Below are 21,233 nucleotides of genomic sequence, written 5' to 3' on the forward strand. Positions count from 1 at the left end.
GAACATACTAGGACCAACTGAAAGGAACTGGGTGCATACTGGGGGTGATTGGAAACTGCTGGGCTTACACGGGGATGAACTGGGATCATGGCTGGAGGTGACTGGGATCATACTGGCAGTGAGTGCCACTACACTGAGGCTGACTGGGAGTGCTTGTGAGCAAATGGGATCATACTGGAAGGAACTGGAAAGATGCTAGAGATAACTGGGGTACACTGGGATATACTGGGAGCGACTGGAAGGAAAGTGAGGGTGAAAGAGAGCAACTGGAACCATGTAGAGCAAAACTGGTTTATTCTGGCAGAGACTGGGAGCACACTGGGCTCATATCTGGATCATACTGGGAGTGACTGGACTAATACTGGGAGTGACTGAGTGTCACAGTGAGCACACCCTGCACAGCATCCCCCATACTGGGCCTGACTGGGAGCCACTGGGAGCAAATGGCATCATACTGGGACTCACTGAGTTGATTGAGGAAGCAACTGGAACCATGCTGGTGGCAGCTGGGACCATGCTGGGAGAGACTGGAAGTAAGTGGGATTATAATTGTGAAAAGTGCATATTTTGTGATTGGGTTTTCGCAAATATGAAAATGAATATTATACATCTTGTGTTAGAAACTAATGCTGTATTAATTCTCTTAAGAAGTGGGTTAAATACAGTTTTAGGTTATTACAAAATATTAAAATAGAAACTATGTTTGGTAAGAGACTTTCTTTAAAGAAAGGACTTGCAGCGAGATAGCAGCCCCAGGACACCTAAATCATTCAGAGAAAAAGAATTTATTGCCCTCTTATCAGAAGAAATGAACTTCTTCCCGCCTCGAAGGCGCTGTTAGGATTCAGAGGAAGAAGGTGGCACTGACCAGAAACCCATGTTTGAATGGAATTTATGCATCATGTATGAAGTGTATGAATATGCAACAGGCTATTGTTTTTAAGGGTTAATCCTTTGTTAACAGGTGTCCTTTTTAGGGCTTGTGCTGCCCAGAAAAAGGTACCCGGACTCCATAACACTTTGTATTTGTTGTCTCATATTGTCCTAATTCAAATTGTCCAAATTTTTATTACTCTAATTGTATTACTATTATGATAATTATTTTATTACTATTAAACTTTAAAAATTTTAAAAACAAGTGATTGGCGTTTTTCACAATTTGGTAGCAGAGGATGGTTACCAACACCTCGCTGCCGGTGCTTCAGGAGAGTCAGAGTGGGGAAGGTGCCCCCTGCCCTCTTCAGCAGCCTTGCTCTGTTTCCCCTGGGGTGACCGGCAGACACAGGTTATGGTGGACAAAAGGAGACAATAAAACAAAGACAAGGGAAAAAGGCTCCCTACAACCACGGCAATTGGCCCCCTAAGAGTAGTAATGTGCACGAAGAACATGGGAAGGAAAAGGGATTGGTAAGTATTTCTCAGGGGGGATGAATGTGAGTGAATGAGAGGCGGGCTGGTTGTGCCAGACCTGCCAAGTGAGTGCTGGAGTCTCCCATGCTGCGTTTCTGACTTTCCACGGTAAGTGGCTGTCGCAGACATCTTTCATGAAAAATCCTTTCTTAGGATTTTTCCTTGTGAGAAGCTGCAGTTTTCAGCAACCAAAGTAAACAATGGTTATCTGCTGCTGTGGAATGCAACAGGTGGACCCGTGATTGGTCTCCTGTGGGTGTTTGGATTTCTTGACCACTCATGGCAGAGCTGGCTCTTGCTCTCTGTCTGAGACACAGATCTTTGTTATTCATTCTTTTCTATTCTTAGCTTAGCTAGCTTCTCAAGAAACCTTTTCCTTTCTATTGCTTTTTAGTATAGTCTAATGTAACATATATCATAAAATAATAAATCAAGCCTTCTGATCATGGAGTCAACATTCTCGTCTCTTCTTCATCCTGAAAACCCTTGTGACTACAGTCACAATTGGTGACCCTCGACTGAGGAGGACAATCATCACTTGGTGAGACCACCAGAGGAGCATTGCTGCACTGGGTAAACCCTGAATGTGTGGCATTGATGGTTGCTTCACAAGTGACCACAGAAGTGGATTCTAGCCAGGAGCTGAAGAACTGAAGATCCAAATTTGGACCTAGTTCACAGCAAGGCTGACCACAAAGAGAACCTTCTGAAAAGCCTCCAGGAAGATGTTCAGAAAGCTCAGCAGCACCATGCAGGTAGCCAGAGAGTCCTGGACACTGTCACAAGGTACTGTTGGTTTTTGCCCTCCTGAAGATGAGGCCATTCGCAGTTTGTGGCTGCTCACCTAGAGGACTTCTCCCCTAGAGGATGAGGTTCCATTCTCCCCTTCAGAGGAGAAACTTATTGCCCTCTGGCAAAAATGGGGTGAAGAGGATGGAATTCTCCTGTTGGAGACAGATTTCTATGAGTTTTTTCGATGGGCAAAGCTCTTTGGGTTTTTTACGAATGTGCTATATGCCCTCGATATGTTTGTCTGGGAGTGTATGGACTAAATTTTCCAATTCTTTTTGGGCCGTGGGTTCGGATGCCCCTCAATTTATCCAACCTTTTTGTTGCTCTTTCTAGTCTTGAAACGGAGAGCAGCTGTTTTTCCCTGGATTGCTAACTGCAAGGGCAAAGCCCCGTTCCCCCCGATTCCGGGGGAAGACCCTTTGGAGGGGGACGCTCTGCTGCTTTCCAGCCCCCCTGAACCACAGCGGGGGGCGAAGTTTCGCCCGCAGCCGAAGTTTTTTTTACTGCGTCTTCCGAGCATGCTCAGACGGAGCCGTTTTTTCCCCCCTCCCGTTGCTCTCGGGGGGATGGCAGTGGGCGGTGCCGCCCCGCCCAGCGCCGCGAGCGCCGCCCCGGCCAGCGCCGCGAGCGCCGCCTCAACCCGCCCCGCGCGTGCGGGCGCTTCCCGCGCAGCCCCTCCCGCGTCCGCCCCTGCGGGGGAGCCTGTGTGCGCTCCGGCCGCGGTTCCGCCGGCTTCCCTGCCTGCATCTGAGGTCTCAGAGACACCGCTTCCCGCAGCTGCGCCGATGTTGCTGGGCAACAGCGATCCACCGCTCCCCCCGGCCGTCCCGCCGCCTTCTGCGACTGCGGTTCCGCGGCCGATGTCAGAGCCCGGAGCAGAAGATGCTGCCGACCCCGTGCCGCCCCCGCCGCCCCCGCCGCCTCCCCAGGCGGCCCCGCTGCCCGCCCCTGCGGGGACTCCGTCCTCTGTGTCTGCGTCAGAGGCTGCCCTGGAGCCGGCGGCAGCTGCAGCGGCGCCTCCTGCATCCAGCGTGACTTCCTCCCCGAGTTTTTCGGGTTGTCCCGGGGCTGCCCCTACGGGGGGAGCTGGGACAGGGGAAGAGGGCGTCAGCCTGTCCTTCCATGGAGGAGGCATGGCCCGACAGCTGGCTGTGGGCGCAGCCGGGCTGCCTGTTTTCAAGATCAGCATTTTTGGCGGGTTGGGGGGTGTTTGGTCCGGAGTTTCCCCCTGGGGGATGCGGATCTCTCTGCCACCCCTCGCGCGCCCCAGCAGCGAGGGGGAGCTGGGTCCCGAAAGTTCTGCCCCTGGTCCCCAGCCCAGAGGGGGTGGCGGTGGTGCCATGAGGCAGATGGGAGGAACACCTGGTGCATTTGCATCGCAGCGGCAGAGGGCACAGCAGGAAGCGAGCATCGCTTGTCTGCTGTGGGGAAAGGACATCCCCAGACCCGAGACGAAGTTTCTCGGGACAGCTTCTGTCTTCCCATTGCCGGCATGCCTCGGTGATTTTGGAGAAAGGAAGCGTTTGGTCACCCCTTCTGCCATTGTACTGGCAGCAGGGTGCGGGTCTGTGCCAATGCAGAGCCTGCCTCGGGGGCTGGGCCTGGGCTGTCTGCCTTGGTTGCTTGGGCCAGGGCCACCTCCCGGCCTCCTGTTGGGTTTGGGGGCTTTGCTTCCCCCTTCTGGTCCTGGGCCACCTTTCTGTGGGCCAGGTCTGGGGTTCCTGATCCTTCCACATGGGCCAGGGCCCCCAAGGGCCTCTCTCTGGCTCCTTTGCTGCTGCTGCTCTTTCCGACAAAAAAAAAAACAACAACAACAACAACAACAAAACAAACCATTTCAATTAAATTGAATTGAATAAAAAAGGGTGAAAGAGCTGGCAGCAGCTCAGAGGCATTGAGGAGCCAGGGATTGGCTTCAGCCCAAGTTGTTCAATAAAGGGCTGTGGCAAGACATTTCAGAAATTTTCTCAAAATTCTTTGAAGACTATCAATGGACTTTTGATAACTATTGATGGACTTTTCTGTAGCAAGCCTGTTTCAGGACCAAAAGAAACTTTCAGATATGGCAAAGAGGAACATCTTCAAGCCATGGACTTTTCCTGAAACTCAGCTGCTTGGACTTGAATTTTCTTTGCATTGTTTTTGCATTTTCTTATATTATAGAATTGTTTTAGTGATATGATAGAATTTATGTTCTACGGGTGAAGAAATTGCCAGTGCATTCCACAGGAGCACTTGAGTGGAGTTTGATTGGCAACAGAAAACCTGTCAAGTGTTTGTCTTTTTCTTCGGCATGAGTACAGCAGAGAAAATTACAAACACTTTTTCCTTTTAATTTAACTAAATAAAAAAAGGTGACATGTCGCAGACATCTTTCATGAAAAATCCTTTCTTAGGATTTTTCCTTGTGAGAAGCTGCAGTTTCAGCAACCAAAGTAAACAATGGTTATCTGCTGCTGTGGAATGCAACAGGTGGACCCGTGATTGGTCTCCTGTGGGTGTTTGGATTTCTTGACCACTCATGGCAGAGCTGGCTCTTGCTCTGTCTGAGACACAGATCTTTGTTATTCATTCTTTTCTATTCTTAGCTTAGCTAGCTTCTCAAGAAACCTTTTCCTTTCTATTGCTTTTTAGCAATAGAACATATATCATGTAATGTATAATGTAACATATATCATAAAATAATGTATTTGTAACGTATATCATATGTAACATATATCATAATGTAACATATATCATAAAGTAATAAATCAAGCCTTCTGATCATGGAGTCAACATTCTCGTCTCTTCTTCATCCTGAAAACCCTTGTGACTACAGTCACAAGTGGCCAGTAAAGAGACAAAGTGAATGTTAAAAGGAGTGAGAGAATCCCCCGGGGTAACTGGGACTGGGTCTCAGAGAGGGGCTGGACCCCTCGGAGGAAGGGAGCAGAGGAGTTTCCTAGCCCAATCCACTAGCAAATGGGACAAAAGGGGCTCCTAAAAACCTGCTGGGTTGAGGGATTAATATTCCAAGAGCATTCAGGGTAAAGCAAAATTCTGCTGGATTGAGGATATGCTCAAGAGCATCTGGGATTGGACAACACAGGTGGATTGAGAAATAAAAAAATGCCCAAGTGTTGGGGAAGATGAAACAGGAAAGCCTTATAAATATGATTGTCTGGCAAAAGATTTTGACAATATAGAAACTATAAGCAAGATTGAAATCAAAGCAAGCTTTGAGATACCTCAGTTACTGAACAACTGGAAAACAATGGTGTGGCTGGCTGCAGGTAATCCCCTTTTGATGGAACAATTCCCTCTGCTTGCAGACAGATCCGAGGGTCAGAGCAGATCCTGCCAGCTTGGCAGAAGGGGTCCAAAGAGGAGTTTTTATGGTTTAAAATGTAACACAGTGTGGTAATGTAATGATTCTTATAGGCTGTATGTAAATGCTATAGGACGTGCATCTTGTACTAGATTAGCTGTTGAGAAATAGAACATTCGACACAAAAGAAGATTTATTGTGTTGTAATGGGAACCTTACTCTCTTACGCTTTTGCTCTCTTATGTTTTACTCTCTCACCCTCTCATCCTCTCTACCCCTCTCTTCTCTCGGGCCTGCTCCGAGCTGTGCCTGGCAGCTCCAAGCAGGGCCCTGCACCCGGGCCCTTTGCAATAAACCGCAAGTTCCAGGGCCTGGCTGCAGAGATCTCTCGTCTCCGTCCGTCCCGACCGTCCTACCCCCCGACGCTCCTACACCCAAGAGCACCTGGGGTTGGCCAACACAGCTGGGTTGAGGGATATCCAAGAGCACCGGGACTGACCGGAAACACCTAAACTTGTAATAGGTGATGTGAATGTAAAAGGTACCTTATTGTTGTCTTGTTTGTGTGTGAGAGTGAGTCACACACAAAATCAGCCTCAGCTTCCCGGGCAGGTGGGAAGGGGGGGCTGTGGAAAGAGGTGTGTGTGACCCACAAATAAGCCATTGTCCCTTGGGTGGGTGGGGGCTGCGACAGAGCATGTGTGTGACTGCAAACGGGCCATTGTCCCCCCGGGCCTGTGAGGGGGCCGTAGCTGAAGAGTGTGAGTGACACAAATCAGCCTCACAGGTGAACGGGCACCGGAGGCAGCAGAGTCAGGGCCCTCCCAGGAGGCCGGGAGATACTGAGACCCAGAGGCCAACGCCAAGGGGAGGGGGCCACAGGGAGCCGCGATTCTCTGTCAACAGGGATCCACTTTGTGTCCTGAGCGTGTGAAAGAATGTGTGGAAGTGAATGAGAAATAGAAGCGAGGGAATGTAGACAAATGAAAGTATATGTAATGTAGATTGTGTATTTTAAGCTTCACTATATCTCCTTGGAGGGAGGTGGATTGCACTGAAAGTAGTGTGAGAAAAAGGTTTTTTATTTTTAAGTGTGTAGTTGAAAGAAAAGTGGTATTTAGGTTGTTAGTGAAAGTGAAAAACAGAGGCAGATGATGAATAGATAAGATCTTGAAAAATGAGACAGAAAACCAGTAAGTTGGATTACAGGGAAAAAAAAAGAAAAAAAAATAGCCCTTTGGGAGTTATGTTAGGTAACAGAGATACAACTCCTTGCAAAAGGAGAAAGTACAGGGTATGTAGTAGTTGATGGGAACAACATGCAAACTATGGAAAAAGGGAAATTAACCTTAAACTAGTAAGCTCAAACTTGTGAATTATATACTTTAAAAAGAGCACTAGAATATTTAACACAAAATAAAGGAACCATATCTACTGATTGAAGGTATGCCTTTAGCGTAGTACATACCTTTAAAAATTTGGAAAGGAAAAAGATTACTTAATTCAAGAGGAAAAGGTTTAGTACATGAGGAACTTATTTCAGAGGTTTTAGAGGCATTAAAATTACCTAAAAGACATAGCTATAGTACATATTAAGGAACCCCAAAAGGGAAAGACCCCAGAAATAAGAGGAAATAATTTGGCAGATGACAAAGCCAAGGATACAGCAGAAAGTGGAGCTGAGTGAGTTATGTTAATATTAACTCCAAACGAGGAAAAACTGGAAATTCCAAAGTTTAGGGAAGGCGAGAAAAAAGAATGAAACAAGACAGGAAGTGAACAAGATAAATCAGGGAAATGGAAACTTCTTGATGGAAGACAATTACTTAGTAAAATGTGCTTACTAGGAAAATATTAGAAGACATGCATCAGAAAACCCACTGGGGTAATCAAGCTTTGTGTGATCATTTTCTAAGGAACTATGGGTGCACTGGGATTTTTGGAGTAGCAAAGCAAGAAACTGAAAGATGCTTAATTTGCCAAAGGATAAATAAAAAGGTGATGAGAAAAACAACATTAGGAGGTCGTGAGTTAGCTCGTCGACCATTTCAAAGTATCTAAGCAGAAGTTTAGATTTGTTAGGCTCTGGATTTATTTGTAAAAAAACCCATTTAATCTAGAAGAAAGAGAATATGCCATAGGTTAGACAGGAGATTTTAGGAGAATAAAAATCTTTAAAGCATGAGAAACACCCGAGACAAAACAGGAAGAGAACAAGGGGAAATGAAAGGGAGGAGAACAAGAGGAAAAGTCAGAAAGAGAGTGGGATCCTCTGCAGCTCTTGCCCCCTCCGTTCGCGGCCGAGGCGCCTGTCCCGGGTCCCGGCTCGCTGCCCGCCTCAGCTCCGCCTGCCCCGGTTTCCATCCCAGGTGCGGGCTCACTGCCCAGGGCAGCTCCACCTGCCCCGGCGCTGGCGGTGAATTTGTGTGCCCTGCTCCCACTGCCCGGCCCGCGGCCGCTCTGCCGGCCATGCTGGGGAAGATGGGGGTTGCTCTGTCCTGCCGCGTGGGCCGAGGTCACCGCGCCGACCGCACCGAGGGCGGGTCCCAGCCATCCCATCCCCGGCTGCCCTGCCCGTGCCAGCTGCGCTGGGCACCGCCGCCGCTGCTGCCGGGGTCTCCCACCTGCCTTTTCTCTGCCGGGAGCTGCCGGATCAGCCGCCATAAGCCATGTGGGGGCTGCCCACGCTCCGGCTCGGTCTCCACGGGAAGAGAGACCGATTCCGGCAGCAGACCCTGCCCACACTCCCACCGAGCCTCGGCGGGATATCCTCCGTGCTCCAGCGTGGCTGCTCTGGGGGCTGCAGGGGGATCTCTGCATCCCCATGGATCTGCAGGGGGATCTCTGCATCCCCATGGATCTCTGCATCTGGCACCGCCGTTTTTGGAGGCACCAGTTATAGGCTGAGCTCTGCCTGAAGCTCTTCTCACAATCCCCTCACCCTTCCCGGCACCGGGAGGCTTTTACCTCCTCACAGCTCCCCAGGCTGGGTTGGCAGCCCCTCCTCGTGTGGGATCTCTGGGGCTTTTCCTCCCCATTGGATTCCTGCGCCGAGGAGCTGTTCCAAATGGCCTCTTCCACGAGGTTCTGTGGCAGGGATTTGTTCTCCCTGGTCTCTGTCCGCAGCTCAGTGCGTGAGGGAGGAAGGACAAGGAGAGGAAGAGACAGGGAGAAGGGAAAAGGAAAAGGCAGGAGGAGAGGAAGGAACAAGAAGGAACAAGGGAGGAAGGAGATGGGAAAGGAACATAGATGGATGTAGGACAGAATGAGGAGAAGAAGGAGGGTGGACAAGGAGAAGATGGGATTTGCCTCCATGCCAGAGGGAAGGGGAAGGAGATCCCCCCAGTCCATCCCTGGCAGGATGGCGTTGGCAGTGAGGCTGTCCTGCAGCGATGCTGGGCTGGGAGATGGAGCAGCAGGGAGGGGAAAGGGGCAGTGATTCCTCCTCCCCTGCCTGGCTGTCACAGTCTGGAGCGTCCTGGCGCTGCCGAGGCCCTTGGAGCGTCCGGCACTCAGGAGCCCGGAGCTCACGGCTGCTTTATAAAGCTGACAAAGTCGGCAGGATGGGTCTGGGTATGATCTCAGCAAACTGGGTTTATTGGTACAGGAGCAGGGGACAGAGCTGAACAGGGTCCAGGCACAAAGACAGGGTGCAAGCTGAGGGCACAGGGGGTTTTTATATGGGGTAGTGAGGGTGGAGCTGAGGGTCAGGGTCCAATGGATATGGGGGAAAATGTGCAAAGGAGGGGTTAAGGGTCGGGACAGCTAATAGGGAAACAGGGGCAGAGGAATGCAGTAAACTGGGGCCAATGGAGGGACAGAGAGCTAGGGACTAATCAAAGATGGGTAATAGGGGTGAACTAGGGTAATTAGGCCAACAGGCCAATGGGGTAACATAACTTTCCAAAAATCAGCATGTGCCGGCAAAGATCTATAGGAGAAGCAAGCTTGTCACCATAACCTTGAAATCTATTCTTCTTATTAGGGACCAGTCCTACACGGGTGGGAGATTGAGACTCCCATGGGCCTCCACACCAGTGCATCTTCCTTTTCCTCGCAGCCTCCTTCTCCTCCGTCCAGACAAAGTTTAGGATTGACAAATCCTGGCTTTGGGGGAAGAACAAGGGGTGAGCACCTTGGGTTTTGTGAGAAATGAGCCTCACTCTTTAGAATTTTTGAAAGTTTAATAAGGAATAATAAGGGACAAATCAGTAACAGCGCTGGGTGTTGGCAATGGCCAGAGGCACACCGGTTAACCACAGCAACTCTTCTTGTCTAGTTTCTCCATTGTATTGTTCAAATACATATTCATAATGATTACATATTCAAACATTTCCTTGAACTCATTTACATGTTCCAGGAATTCTTTAGGTTGGTTTGACCCCCAACTCGCCTTTTTAGAGCACGTGCAGGAATCGTGGATTGCTGTTTTGAGGGTTGTGTGTCACTGTCTCACAAGGGCCCCTGTTCTGTGGTTTCAGCAGGTGACAGTTATTGACAGTGGAAGGGTCAGTGGCAGGGGCCTCATCACATCCCTTCCTTAGATGTTATCTGACCATGCAGACGCTTTTAGCTATTTCCACAAGTACTTTAAATGAACATTAGCTCTTTCACAAATATCTCTGAGTTGTTATTGTCAGTTAGTTACAAAAATAAAAGCATTAGTTATTATTTCACAACTACGGCTACTTCTGTAAAAGTTAACATTCTAATGCACAACACATGGCATCCACTTTAATATTTTGCAAAAGCCAAAACTATAATGTATGTTTTTCACACTGTCCACTAACTAAAATATCATCCATAAATGATGTTCTGAGGATATGAGCTACACACGGGCCAGGCATTGGCCACAAAGAGCTGACAAATTATACTATAGCAAAAGCAGTGAAAAGTGATTACAAACTGTACTCTATCAAACTCATTGTGATTAAGAATATTTTGCAGAAGTCAATACATAATAGCAAAAGCCAGCACTACCTAGTTATTTATAACAAACCCAGGGCAGGTTTTTCCCTTGCATGGAGCACCTGGGCCTTCCCCGGGCCCCTTCTGCCCTCCTGCAGAGCCGGTGGCATTTTCCAGCACACACAGTTTGTAGCCAAGAGCCGGGTGCAGCCGAGAAGGCTCCAAGCGCCTCCTTCCAGGCTGACTCTGCAGGTGCCGAGGCTGCTCTGGGCTCTGCCAGGGCTCTGCTGGGGCTCAGCTCTGGGCCAGGCTGGGCCCGCCCTCCCCTCACATTGCTCCAGGCAGCTGAGTCACAGCGGGAGAGGGAAGGGACACGTCAGGGGAGTTGAGGTTTAAGAGCGTTTTTATTCATAAAACTTTCATAACAATCAGGCTGCTCTAACTACCATAACTAACTAGCAATGCTAACTACCCTAACTAACTACCAGTGCTAACTACCATGACTAACTAATTGTCCTAACTACTGTAAGAAGAAGCTGTCCTCAAGTGCTTCATCTGCTCTGCTGCTCCCTCAGGTCCTTTGCTGCAGTGATCAGAGGGGTCAGGCTGGAGAGAGGCTTGGCTGATGATAAAAATGGGTGCTGCCCAAAGGATAAAAAATAAAGAAATGAACGGTTACTTTCCAGAGTCAAGTTCCTCACAGGCTCTGTTGCAACAGGACAAAGGGAAATGATTTGAAAATCGAGGGAAGCAGGCTCAGATTAGATCTAAGGAAGAATTTTTTAACCGGGAGAGTGGGGAAACACTGACAGGAGGTGCCCAGAGATGCGGGAGGTGCCTCCTGCCTGGAAACATCCAAGCTCAGGTCAGGCAGGGCTCTGAGGCCCCTGAGCTGCTTGAAGATGTCCCTGCTCGCTGTGGGGCACCAGGTCCAGATGAGCTCGAAAGGAGCCTGCCAGGCCACAGCGGGCGAGGATTCTGCTCGCTCTGCGCGTGGAACGCAGCGAGACTGGAGACTATCGGAGGGGGCCCCACAAGAAAACCCCTCCCTGGCGCTGCTGCTTCCCCTGCAGCCCTTGGCTCTCACCTGCAGCAGCTCCTGGGCAGCCCAGCGCCGCTCCTCGTCCGGCTCCAGGCTGCACTCGAGGAAGTCCCGCAGCAGAGCCGACAGGCGCCGGGGCTCCTGCAGCTGCGGGGTCCCGTTCTGCCGGATCAGAGCGCGAGCCTGCAGGGAAAGCAAACTCAGCGCTCTGCCAGCTCCCTTCACACCCACACGGGCTCACATCCACCCCGGGGCCTCAGCCCCAGCTCCAGGGCCACTTTCCTCCCTGCCAGAGATGCTGCTCAGAGCTCATTTTGCTATGCCAAGCAAAAAACCCAAACCCTGGGGCTGCCACAGCCACTGCAACATCCAAATGATCTCGCCTTGAGAGCCAGTTTCATTGGCTGGCTTTGTTAGTAGGAACCTCCATCAGAAATAGCCCATTTTGCTTCTCCAAATATGGACACCAGCTTTACAGGCCATTTTCCAGAGTCACTGTGGTCTGCCTGTGTTATTTCAGAGGATTCTTCCATCAAGCGCATCTCTGCAGTGCCACTGACACTCAAGTAAATGCATTCCTGATGCCCCATCCCAGAAACTGCCAGGCAAGAAACAGGAGGTTTGTGATGCTGAAAGCTCAGGCTTGGTGACACAGTAGCTTGGACTAGGAAAGAAATATGTTAGACTATGGGGATGTTAAACCATCATCTTCATGTTTTCAACAAGTTTCCCAGTGAGAAGAATCAGGGGAGATCATCTTGCAAAACCTCTTTTAGAAACTCCTGCAGAAATCTTGTTGGGTTTGGGGCTGGGATTTGGGGATGGTGTGGGGTTTTCTTGCAAGATAACATTAGAGCTGATGCACTTGCTTCATATTTCCAGGTCATCCTCTCAGCTAGAAGAGCTGCAATAACGAAAAGCCCAAAGCAAATTGTTGCTGGAGACTGCAGAACATTCGTCTGTGTGGAGGCACAAGTCCTCTGGGAATTCCCTTCCCATGTGCAGAAACCTCCAGCTGCTGCTCCCAGTGTAGGGTCCCCCTGTGCTCGCAGCCTCTGCAGCCACTGGAGAATTTGCCTCTTACCATGGCCGCCGTTTCCCTGAAGTAAGGAGGTTCTCCTTCCACCATCTCGATGGTCACAATGCCGAAGGACCAGATGTCCACCTTGGGGCCATAAGGAGATCTGGTCACAACTTCTGGGGCCATCCAGTGAGCAGTGCCCACCATGGAGCTGCGCTGGTCCTGCTCAGGGCTGAGCTGAGCGCAGAGGCCAAAATCAGCTGAGGACAGAAACAAACCCTGTCAAAGGCAGCTGCAATGAGGAAACCAAGCACAAAGATTCCCCACGCTCAGTCTGAGAGTGTAGTAGTGAAGTCAGCTGGAAAAGCCCTCAGGGCTGTAGCCAAGGAAAGATGGAACTGGGCCCTTCAAGAAACCCTCAGCTTGCTTTCCTGCAGTGGCTTTTACTGATTCCCTTGGAGCTTTAGATTCCCACTGCTGCCCCTCTGGAAGGGCCATGGCCAGAGCAAAGGCACTGCTGGCCCCCTGCTCCTCTCCTGAGCTCTCTGCAGGGGCAGCCGCTCTCAGCTGGCAGCAGGGGCCGGGCAGTGCCCCCAGCAGCCCTTGTGGGGCTCTGGCCCTCCCTGGGAAGCAGCCCCAGCCCCGCAGCCCGGGAGCGCCGTGCCTGGCCAGGAACACCCACCCAGCCTGACAGAGCCGTCCATGCCCAGGAGGATGTTGGAGCTCTTCAGATCCCTGTGGATCACCCGGTTGGAATGGAGGAAATCCAGGCCCTGCAGACACTGAGAGAGAACAAGAAACACGAGGGCAAAAACCAATGGCCGGAATATATCACACCAGAAAGGACAGCTCAGAATTCTGCCAGCAGCAGCTTTGCTGTGACAGGCCAGGAGTGCAGTGCACACAAGCTCCAGGCAAACGGTTCAAGGCAAAGCTGAGAACAGCAAATCAAATCCAAAGCACACAGAGAGTACCACAACAGCAGGAGAGAGAACAAGAACAGAGTAGAAGTGCAGTGATGCTGGCAGGCCGTTCACTGCAGAGGCTCTTTCTTCTCCAGCTCATGAAAACAACTCAGAAACAAAGCCCTGAGCATGGAGCCACTCCTGTTCTCACACCCTGTTTGGAAGGACCATCGTGTCCCAGCCATGGGAGTGACAAGCAGGATCCCTCACCTCCCGACTGACAGCTGCCATCTCTCCTTCAGCCATGCGTGTCTGTCTGACAACGTCCCGCAAAGTTCCTCCATCCATGTATTCCATCACCAGCCAGAGATCTCCATCCACAAGGAAGCTGGAAGAGGAAAACAATGGCATGGAGATGAAAGTGCAGAGCTCAATTCCCCCATGGAAAAGCCTGGAGGGGAGTTTTGTTTCCAGGTCACTTGTCAGTGAGGACAGAATCAGATGGAGAGACATTCCTGCCAGGCTGCACAGCCCTTGGAATCTGCACAGTCTAAAGGGGAAGGAGACACCTGTGAGAAAGGAGAGGCCTTAGATGGCAAGCAGGTGAAAAATGCAGTTTAGCAACAGCCCAGATCAATGTGGAACCACAACCCTTGGCCCCAGCTGGTTCAGCTTCTGAACTCATCAGTTCCACCATTCCCTCCAGAACAAGGCAACACAACTGCCAGGGTTATCCAGGGGAGGAGGCCGTGCAGCACTTGGGACAAAAGCAGTCAGAAAACCTTTCAGAAAGTCCCTTCAGAAACAGGCAAGGCCAGTGAAAAATGGGCAAATGAGGCATTTCTGGAAACAAGAACCCGATCTTCCTGGCATCTGTAGCAATGGAAAAGGGCTGGGAAGAAGAAGCCAAGGGAAATAATTTCTGCTGTGGTTTATCAGCACTTGCTGGGAGACACAGCAAACGGGGTCACTTGAAGGAAAAACCAAAGCAAAGCAACAAAAGCACGTGGAGGGAGTGAACTGCCAGGCTGTTATTTTGGGAAGATGTGGCTGGGTCAGGCATTTTCAAAACAGGCTACAGACTCCGGATGCCAGGAAAGGTTAACGCAGGGCCCGGGCTTGGGATCAGAGCTGAATCACTCACCTGTCCAAAGAGTTGACAATGTTGGGGTTCTTCTTGTCCTTCAGGAGCAGGATCTCATTCACAGCTCGTTCCCTGTTCTGCCCTCTGAGACTCATTTTCTTGATGGCCACCTGAAGAGACATTGCAGCCTTGAACTGGAGGAGTCTGTGGCAGGAGGCCACAGCAAACACGGAGCGAGTCTTTGTGGAGCGACGGAGCCGGGCTGTGCCAAACTGCCTTGGGATGGGACACCAGAGCTCAGCAAGGGCCATTCCCACAGCCCATTGCTCTGCCAGCTGGGGGCTGCTTACAGGACACATGGCCAGAGACATTTGGCCTTGCAAGCTCTGCAGAAATGGTCCCTCAGCTGTCAGCCTCAAAGCTCTAACAACATTCTCTGCACCTACAGTCTTCTCAAATGGCCTCAACACTCCTACTATTATTATTCAAATACATTTTGCAAGCAGGAGGTAATTCTGGTTCTGTGAAAACAGAGCAAAACCGCCAGGAACCCCTTAGCAATTCTATGGGATTTGGTCATGATTTCAGATCCAGCTGCTCTGTTTGGGATTGCAGAACAAAGCAGACACGCACACCCATTGCTCAGGTGATCCCTGTCACAGGCTGTCACTGACACCAGACCAAACAAAACTTCAGGGTTTAGGAGAGAGCTTTGCTCTGGATATCCATCTCCTCATTTCTCTCCCTCTCTCTCTGTGAACAGCTGAAGTAGGACTAAAACCCCAAACTGAGCCCAAGCAGGATCTCTCCCTAATTAGGCCTTGAGGTATCCTTTGAAAATGAAAGGCAGGATGGAAATAATAGTGTTATACTTTAGCTAAGAATAGCTAAATAATGTTCCTGTCTGAGGTTGGGATGAAGATAAATTGGGCCTCAGTCTCCAGCAGCTGATGCATTCACACTTTTAGATATGAAGGCCAAGCCAGCGTGTCCTGCTCTGACAGACACCGCTGCCCTCCTTGCATTCCTTTGGCGCTTCAGAAGGACCAAGTCTGTCCCAGCTGTGCTCTGCAGGCTGACACTGCTCTGCCTTCAGAGGAGCAGCCTGGGCAGGAAAGCTCTGCTGGCCCCCAAAGCTGCAGCCACAGCTCCCAGCAGAGGGGAAAGCCCTGGAGAGCTGCCAGACGTGCTGGGTGTGTTGGCACTGACCTCTCCTCCAGTGGCCCTGTCGAGTCCTTTATAAACGGTTCCAAAAGCCCTGGAGACAAAACAGCAGAGAAGAAAGAAGCAGCGCTTTAGGCCCTGGCAGTGAAAGCCAGCCCAGACAGGAGATCTCTGCTGCCTGCAGCGTTCACAAACACCTGGGTGCATCGACCCTTCCAACAACAGCACAGCAGCCACCAGCCCTCTGCCATGCAAGGTGTGCAGGAGAAAACTGAGACCCAACATGAAGGAATTGGGCTGGAGCAAATCCAAATGTCCACCCTGAATTGCTTTAGTTCAAAACCTGAGGTGAGAGATGGCTGTCTAAAGAACTGGAAAAGAATGCATTTCATCCTTTTCCATTTCCTGCCTAAGACCTGCAGGTTCTACAAGGGCCCTGCCATCAGGCAGGTGATGCTTTTTCCCCCAGAGTGCATCAGCTCTGTGTCTGTTACTGAATGGATGGGGTCTGCTACCTGTGCTAGAATAGAGCACTTATTAGTTCATCTCTGGTTTCTGTTTCTAAACCATTAGGTTGATAACCCTGACCAGTGATATTTTTTGAAGGAAAATATTTGAAAGAAATCTTCTTGAGAACTGTTTTCTGACAGTCACCAGATGGTGAGTTGCTCTTTTAGGCAATCCAGTTCCAGGGACAGAAGATCTTCCAGGTCCTGCTCCTTGCTGCAGGCAGGACACTGCCAGCCTCAGGGGCCTTTGACGGCACCTTCTGACCACAGTTATCAATTCTGATCAGGACTGAGAGACAGCAGGATGGTAGCCCAGTGTCTGAAGGTGCTTGGAGCTCTCCTGACTTCTCACTCGATCCTGCACCAGCACAACACCCGCCCCTGCTTGTGCAGCAGCAGCTGCCGTGCACTTACCCTTGGCCAATCTGCTCCACTTCCAGGTATTTCTCGGCAGGCTCCTCCTCGCTCACGGTGTTCCCTGAAAGAAACCACGTGGAAGACGCTCCCTCCCAGAGTGAGACCCCGCCTTGCAGCAGAGCCACAACCAGCCCCACTCCCTGGGGCCGTGAGCCCCTTGGTGTCAGCTGGGGAAGGACAATAAATGGCTCGGTGACATTCAGCTGCAGAGCAACACTGGGTGCAGCTGATGCCGAGACACACACACAGCACCTGCTCGGGCACCCAGGAACAGAGCAGACGTACTCAGCTGCATCAGGCACCACTCCCCTCTCCCCTCTGGCTGCCCGGCTGTGCTGCTGTCAGAATGTTCAGCCCAGGATCCCACAGCGGAGGGAGGTTCATTGTCCTCTTCCCAAGCAGAGGGAGCTTCTCCATCCTCTTCCCAAAATGCTGCAGCTTCTCCATCCTCTTCCCAAAATGCTGGAGGTTCGCCATCCTCTTTCCAAGCCAGGGGATGTTTGCTGTCCACTTCCCATGCTGGGAGATGTTCACTCTCCTCTTCCCAAGCCACAGGATGTCCTCCATCCTCATCCCACACTGGGAGATGTCCATTGTCCTCATCCCACTCCGTGGGAGCTTGGCCACTCTGGTCCCACACCAGGGGACATCCACCATCCTCGTCCCAGGCCGGGAGATGTCCCCTGTCCTTGTCCCACCCCGCGGGAGCCTCGCCGTTGCATTCCCACCCCGCGGGATGTTCGCCCTCGTCTCCCAGAGCAGCGGGAAGTTCACTGTCATCTCCCAGCACTGAGGGAAGTTCACCATCGTCCCCCAGAGCAGCAGGAAGCTCACTGCTGTCTTCCTCCTCTTGGGCCTCCTCTTCGGAAGCAGAGGGAGCCCCAGGAGGTTCTGGTGCTGCTTCTGTGCCCTGTGGACAGACGGCAGCGTGAGGGACAGGAAGTTCTATCTCAGTTATCACCTTATTTATCCTCAGCTGCACATCCAGCTGCACTAAGCAGAAATGGGGTTTGGAGCTGTTCCAACTAACAATGGGCTAAAGTCGACATTGCCACTTATTGTTGGGAATTCGATATTCCACCATGGCTAAAGCCAGCAAGCAATCCTCTGCCTGCAAAACCAGACCTGCAGCTCTTCAAAAACTCTTCAGCAGAAAAGGAGAAAACTGCCAGGGATCCCTTTGCTGCTGCTGCTGCTGCTGCAAAGACACTGACAGGACCTTTCCTTCAGCCTCCCAGGCTGGCCCTCGACTGCCACATGCCGAGCTCACAACTTGCTGCACAATTCCAAACACCAAAGGTTCCTTTCCCACTCACCGAAGGAGGAGCTGCTCGGAATGCAGACATGAGGTGCCCTGCAATGGGAGAGGGAACATGAACCAGATGCTGTTAGGAGAAAAACTGCCAGTGCTGGGAAATGCCACGGAGCAAGGCAACCCCAAGAGAGCATTTTGCTTTCACTGCATCCCTCCAGGAGCCACAGTCCCTTCCCACAGCAAGCAAGAGAACAAGCACAAAACACTGGGCTGGGTCAGTTCTTGGCTTGAGCAGCAAAGGGAGGCAGTTCCAGGCTCAGATGGAACTGGCACAGACTCCCTGCTTGAGGGAACAGAACCCCCCAGGGCTCATTGCAGATGCTGTGCACGCCCCGCTGGCTGCAGACACCCCCTTTTTCAGCTGCAGCTGCTGGCAGGAGCTCTCCCAAAGCAATGGTGTTTTCCTGGCCATTTGGTTCCAAAATCAACTCAGCTCCAGAGGAAGAACAGAAAGCACACAGCAAGCCCAAAGCCACAGATGCTGCACCGAGGGAAAACCTCAACTTACGTGCCAAATGGGTTAAAAAATACCCCGAATAAGCCACAGAGTACAGAGTGCAAACTGCAGCAGCCACGTGCTGGATCATTTTGGCTGTGCTGCACACGCCTGCAGCCTGTAGCCCTGCAAGCACAGAAGGACAGGGCTGGGCTGGCTGCTGAGAATGCCTCGGGCAGGAAGATCCTCCGGCAGCGAGCCCAGAGCCACTCTGGGCACTGAGGCCTCCGTGTCCCACAGCAACGGGAACACCACGGGGACGTGGCGCTGTTCCTGTGACATCCCAGCAGCAGCTCACGCAGAAACCGCCTGGAAGGTTCTTCTGTGTCACAAAGGAGCACAAAGAACCCTCCCAGGGCACAGCCCATGGGCCAAAGGATGCAAGAGGAACTCGGAAAATGCAGCAAACAAGGACACCCCATAGCCCAGCCTGAACACTGAGGAGAACAAGGACAGGACCAAAGCAAAGGAAACGTGACCTTTAGTCACTGATAGTTCTGACTAAAAGCAGCAAGCCTTGCTCCATCTGGGATCTTTGTTCTAGTTCTAAAAACAAGCAAGGTCCTCCACTCTAAATACACAGAAGGCAGGAACTGGGGAGGAGGTGGGATTAGGAAGGAGGAGGAGGAGGAGGGAGAGAGGAAAAGGAGGAGCAGGAAGAGGAGGAGCAGGAGCAGGAACAGGAGGAACAGGAGGTTCCAGTGCCCCCTGTGGCCGCAGCCGCGGGACCATCGCCCCCACCTCGTCCTGCAGGTGAGCGGGGAGGGGGAGGTCGTCCCAAATCTGTCGGGGGGTCCCTGAGAGGGTTTTTTATTGGGGTGTGTTTGGAGCTCGCAGATTGTGGAATTGACCCCAAATATCATCTGGTGTCTCTGGGAGGTTTTATTTTCTCTGTGTGTGTAGGTTTGGATCTTGCAGGAGCCCAAAGCTGAGCCCCTTGGGGGGATCTTTGGGGGTGCACGTGGCCATTGCCCAGTATGGGCAGGGGAGGACATTGGTCCTGGGGACCCCCGGGAGAGCAGAGGAGGGGAACCCCTGGGACCCCCAGAGTGGGGAGAGCAGAGAGGGGCGATCCCAGAGCTGGGGGACCCCGGCAGACTGGAAAGGGGGGGAGCCTGGAGAGGAGGGACCCCTGGGATCCCTGGGATCTCAGAGTAGAGCATCAGGGGAGAAGGGCCCCCATGGACCCCCAAAAGGCCCTGGATCATCCCTGAGCAGGATGCCAGAGAATGGAGAAGCCCTGGAACCATTGGACCCCCATGATCCTAAGGAAAGGAAACCTCTGGAACCCCAAAAGTGGAGAGATCAGCAATAGGGAACTGCTGGGAGAGCTTTTTGGGGCTGAATCTTGACATTGTGGGGATTTTCATGGACACAAGACTCCTGCTGACTTCTAGAGATGGACCTGGCCAGGAGGAGCCTCTACTCCAAGGCGCTCCCACCTTGGTTTCCCCAAACCAGGGTCTGTCATTCCCAAGCTGTGGCCAGATGGAGGAGGAGGAAAAGGCCCAGACATTCCGCACGAGGAGGGGCTGCAAACCCAGCCCAGGGAGCTGCAGGGAGGAAAGAGCCCCCCTGAGCCAGGAAGGCGGCCTGAGATCCAGCCAGAGCTCAGAGCTGGTGGAGAAGCCTCATGGCAGGGAGAAGCCCCACAAATGCTTGGAATGTGGGAAGGGTTTCAGCTACAGCTCCACCCTGATGGAACACCTGAACATCCACCCTGGGGAGAGGCCCTGGGAGTGTGGGGAATGTGGGAAGAGCTTCAGTGGGACCTCCGACCTCAGCAAGCACCACAAGATCCACACTGGGGAATGGCCCTGTATGAGTGCTTGGAATGTCAGAAGAGCTTCAAATGGGATTCAGAGATCGTCACTCACCAGCACTTGCACACCAGGGAGAGGCCCTGCGAGTGTCCCGAGTGTGGGAAGAGCTTCGTGTGCTGCTCCAGCTCCATCCCCCATGGGAGGATCTGTGCTGGATGATCCCCAGTGACCCCCGTTGGGCAGAGCCCTGGTGACCCCTGTTCTGGGTGATCCCCATTGGGTAGGGGGAAGGTGCAGGAGAGATTTCTTTCCCTTCTCCTTGTGCTGCTGTGATTTGGTTGGTAATAAATTCCCTCCCTGTGTCCAGGCTGGGTCTGTTGTGCCCGTGCGGGATTTGCTGAGGGATCTCTCCCGGTCCTTGTACTGACCCACGTCATTGTTGAAGTGCATGAACATTTGCCGGTTGTAGATGAACCTTACCTGTCCCCTGTTCCTGTACCAATAAACCCAGTTTGCTGCAGAGCATACCCAGACCCATCCTGCCGACTTTGTCAGCTTTATAAAGCAGCCGTGAGCTCCGGGCTCCTGAGTGCCGGACGCTCCAAGGGCCTCGGCAGCACCAGGACGCTCCAGACTGGGACAGCCAGGCAGGGGAGGAGGAATCACTGCCCCTTTCCCCTCCCTGCTGCTCCATCTCCCAGCCCAGCATTGCTGCAGGACAGCCTCACTGCCAACGCCATCCTGCCAGGGATGGACTGGGGGGGATCTCCTTCCCCTTCCCTCTGGCATGGAGGCAAATCCCATCTTCTCCTTGTCCACCCTCCTTCTTCTCCTCATTCTGTCCTACATCCATCTATGTTCCTTTCCCATCTCCTTCCTCTCCTCCTGCCTTTTCCTTTTCCCTTCTCCCTGTCTCTTCCTCTCCTTGTCCTTCCTCCCTCATGCACTGAGCTGCGGACAGAGACCAGGGAGAACAAATCCCTGCCACAGAACCTCGTGGAAGAGGCCATTTGGAACAGCTCCACGGCGCAGGAATCCAATGGGGAGGAAAAGCCCCAGAGATCCCACATGAGGAGGGGCTGCCAACCCAGCCTGGGGAG

At 51.9% G+C, this 21,233-nt stretch overlaps 1 protein-coding gene across 1 annotated transcript; it reads right to left on the minus strand.

The window, feature by feature from the left end:
- Nucleotides 1-2,724: 2,724 nt before the first annotated feature.
- LOC139585559 (uncharacterized) lies at nucleotides 2,725-20,324 on the minus strand. Its single transcript, XM_071418356.1, is given in 13 exon segments — nucleotides 2,725-3,276; nucleotides 8,253-8,412; nucleotides 8,451-8,596; nucleotides 11,505-11,642; nucleotides 12,544-12,740; nucleotides 13,163-13,262; nucleotides 13,656-13,773; nucleotides 14,530-14,639; nucleotides 15,679-15,727; nucleotides 16,557-16,620; nucleotides 16,812-17,469; nucleotides 19,813-19,923; nucleotides 20,262-20,324. Coding segments are annotated over 13 exon segments (2,466 nt in total).
- Between the last annotated feature and the right edge of the window lie 909 nt (nucleotides 20,325-21,233).

Source organism: Agelaius tricolor, unplaced genomic scaffold (genome assembly GCF_023055355.1).
Source record: "Agelaius tricolor isolate 1412-34295 unplaced genomic scaffold, bAgeTri1.0.p SCAF_84, whole genome shotgun sequence".
Taxonomy (NCBI): domain Eukaryota; kingdom Metazoa; phylum Chordata; class Aves; order Passeriformes; family Icteridae; genus Agelaius; species Agelaius tricolor.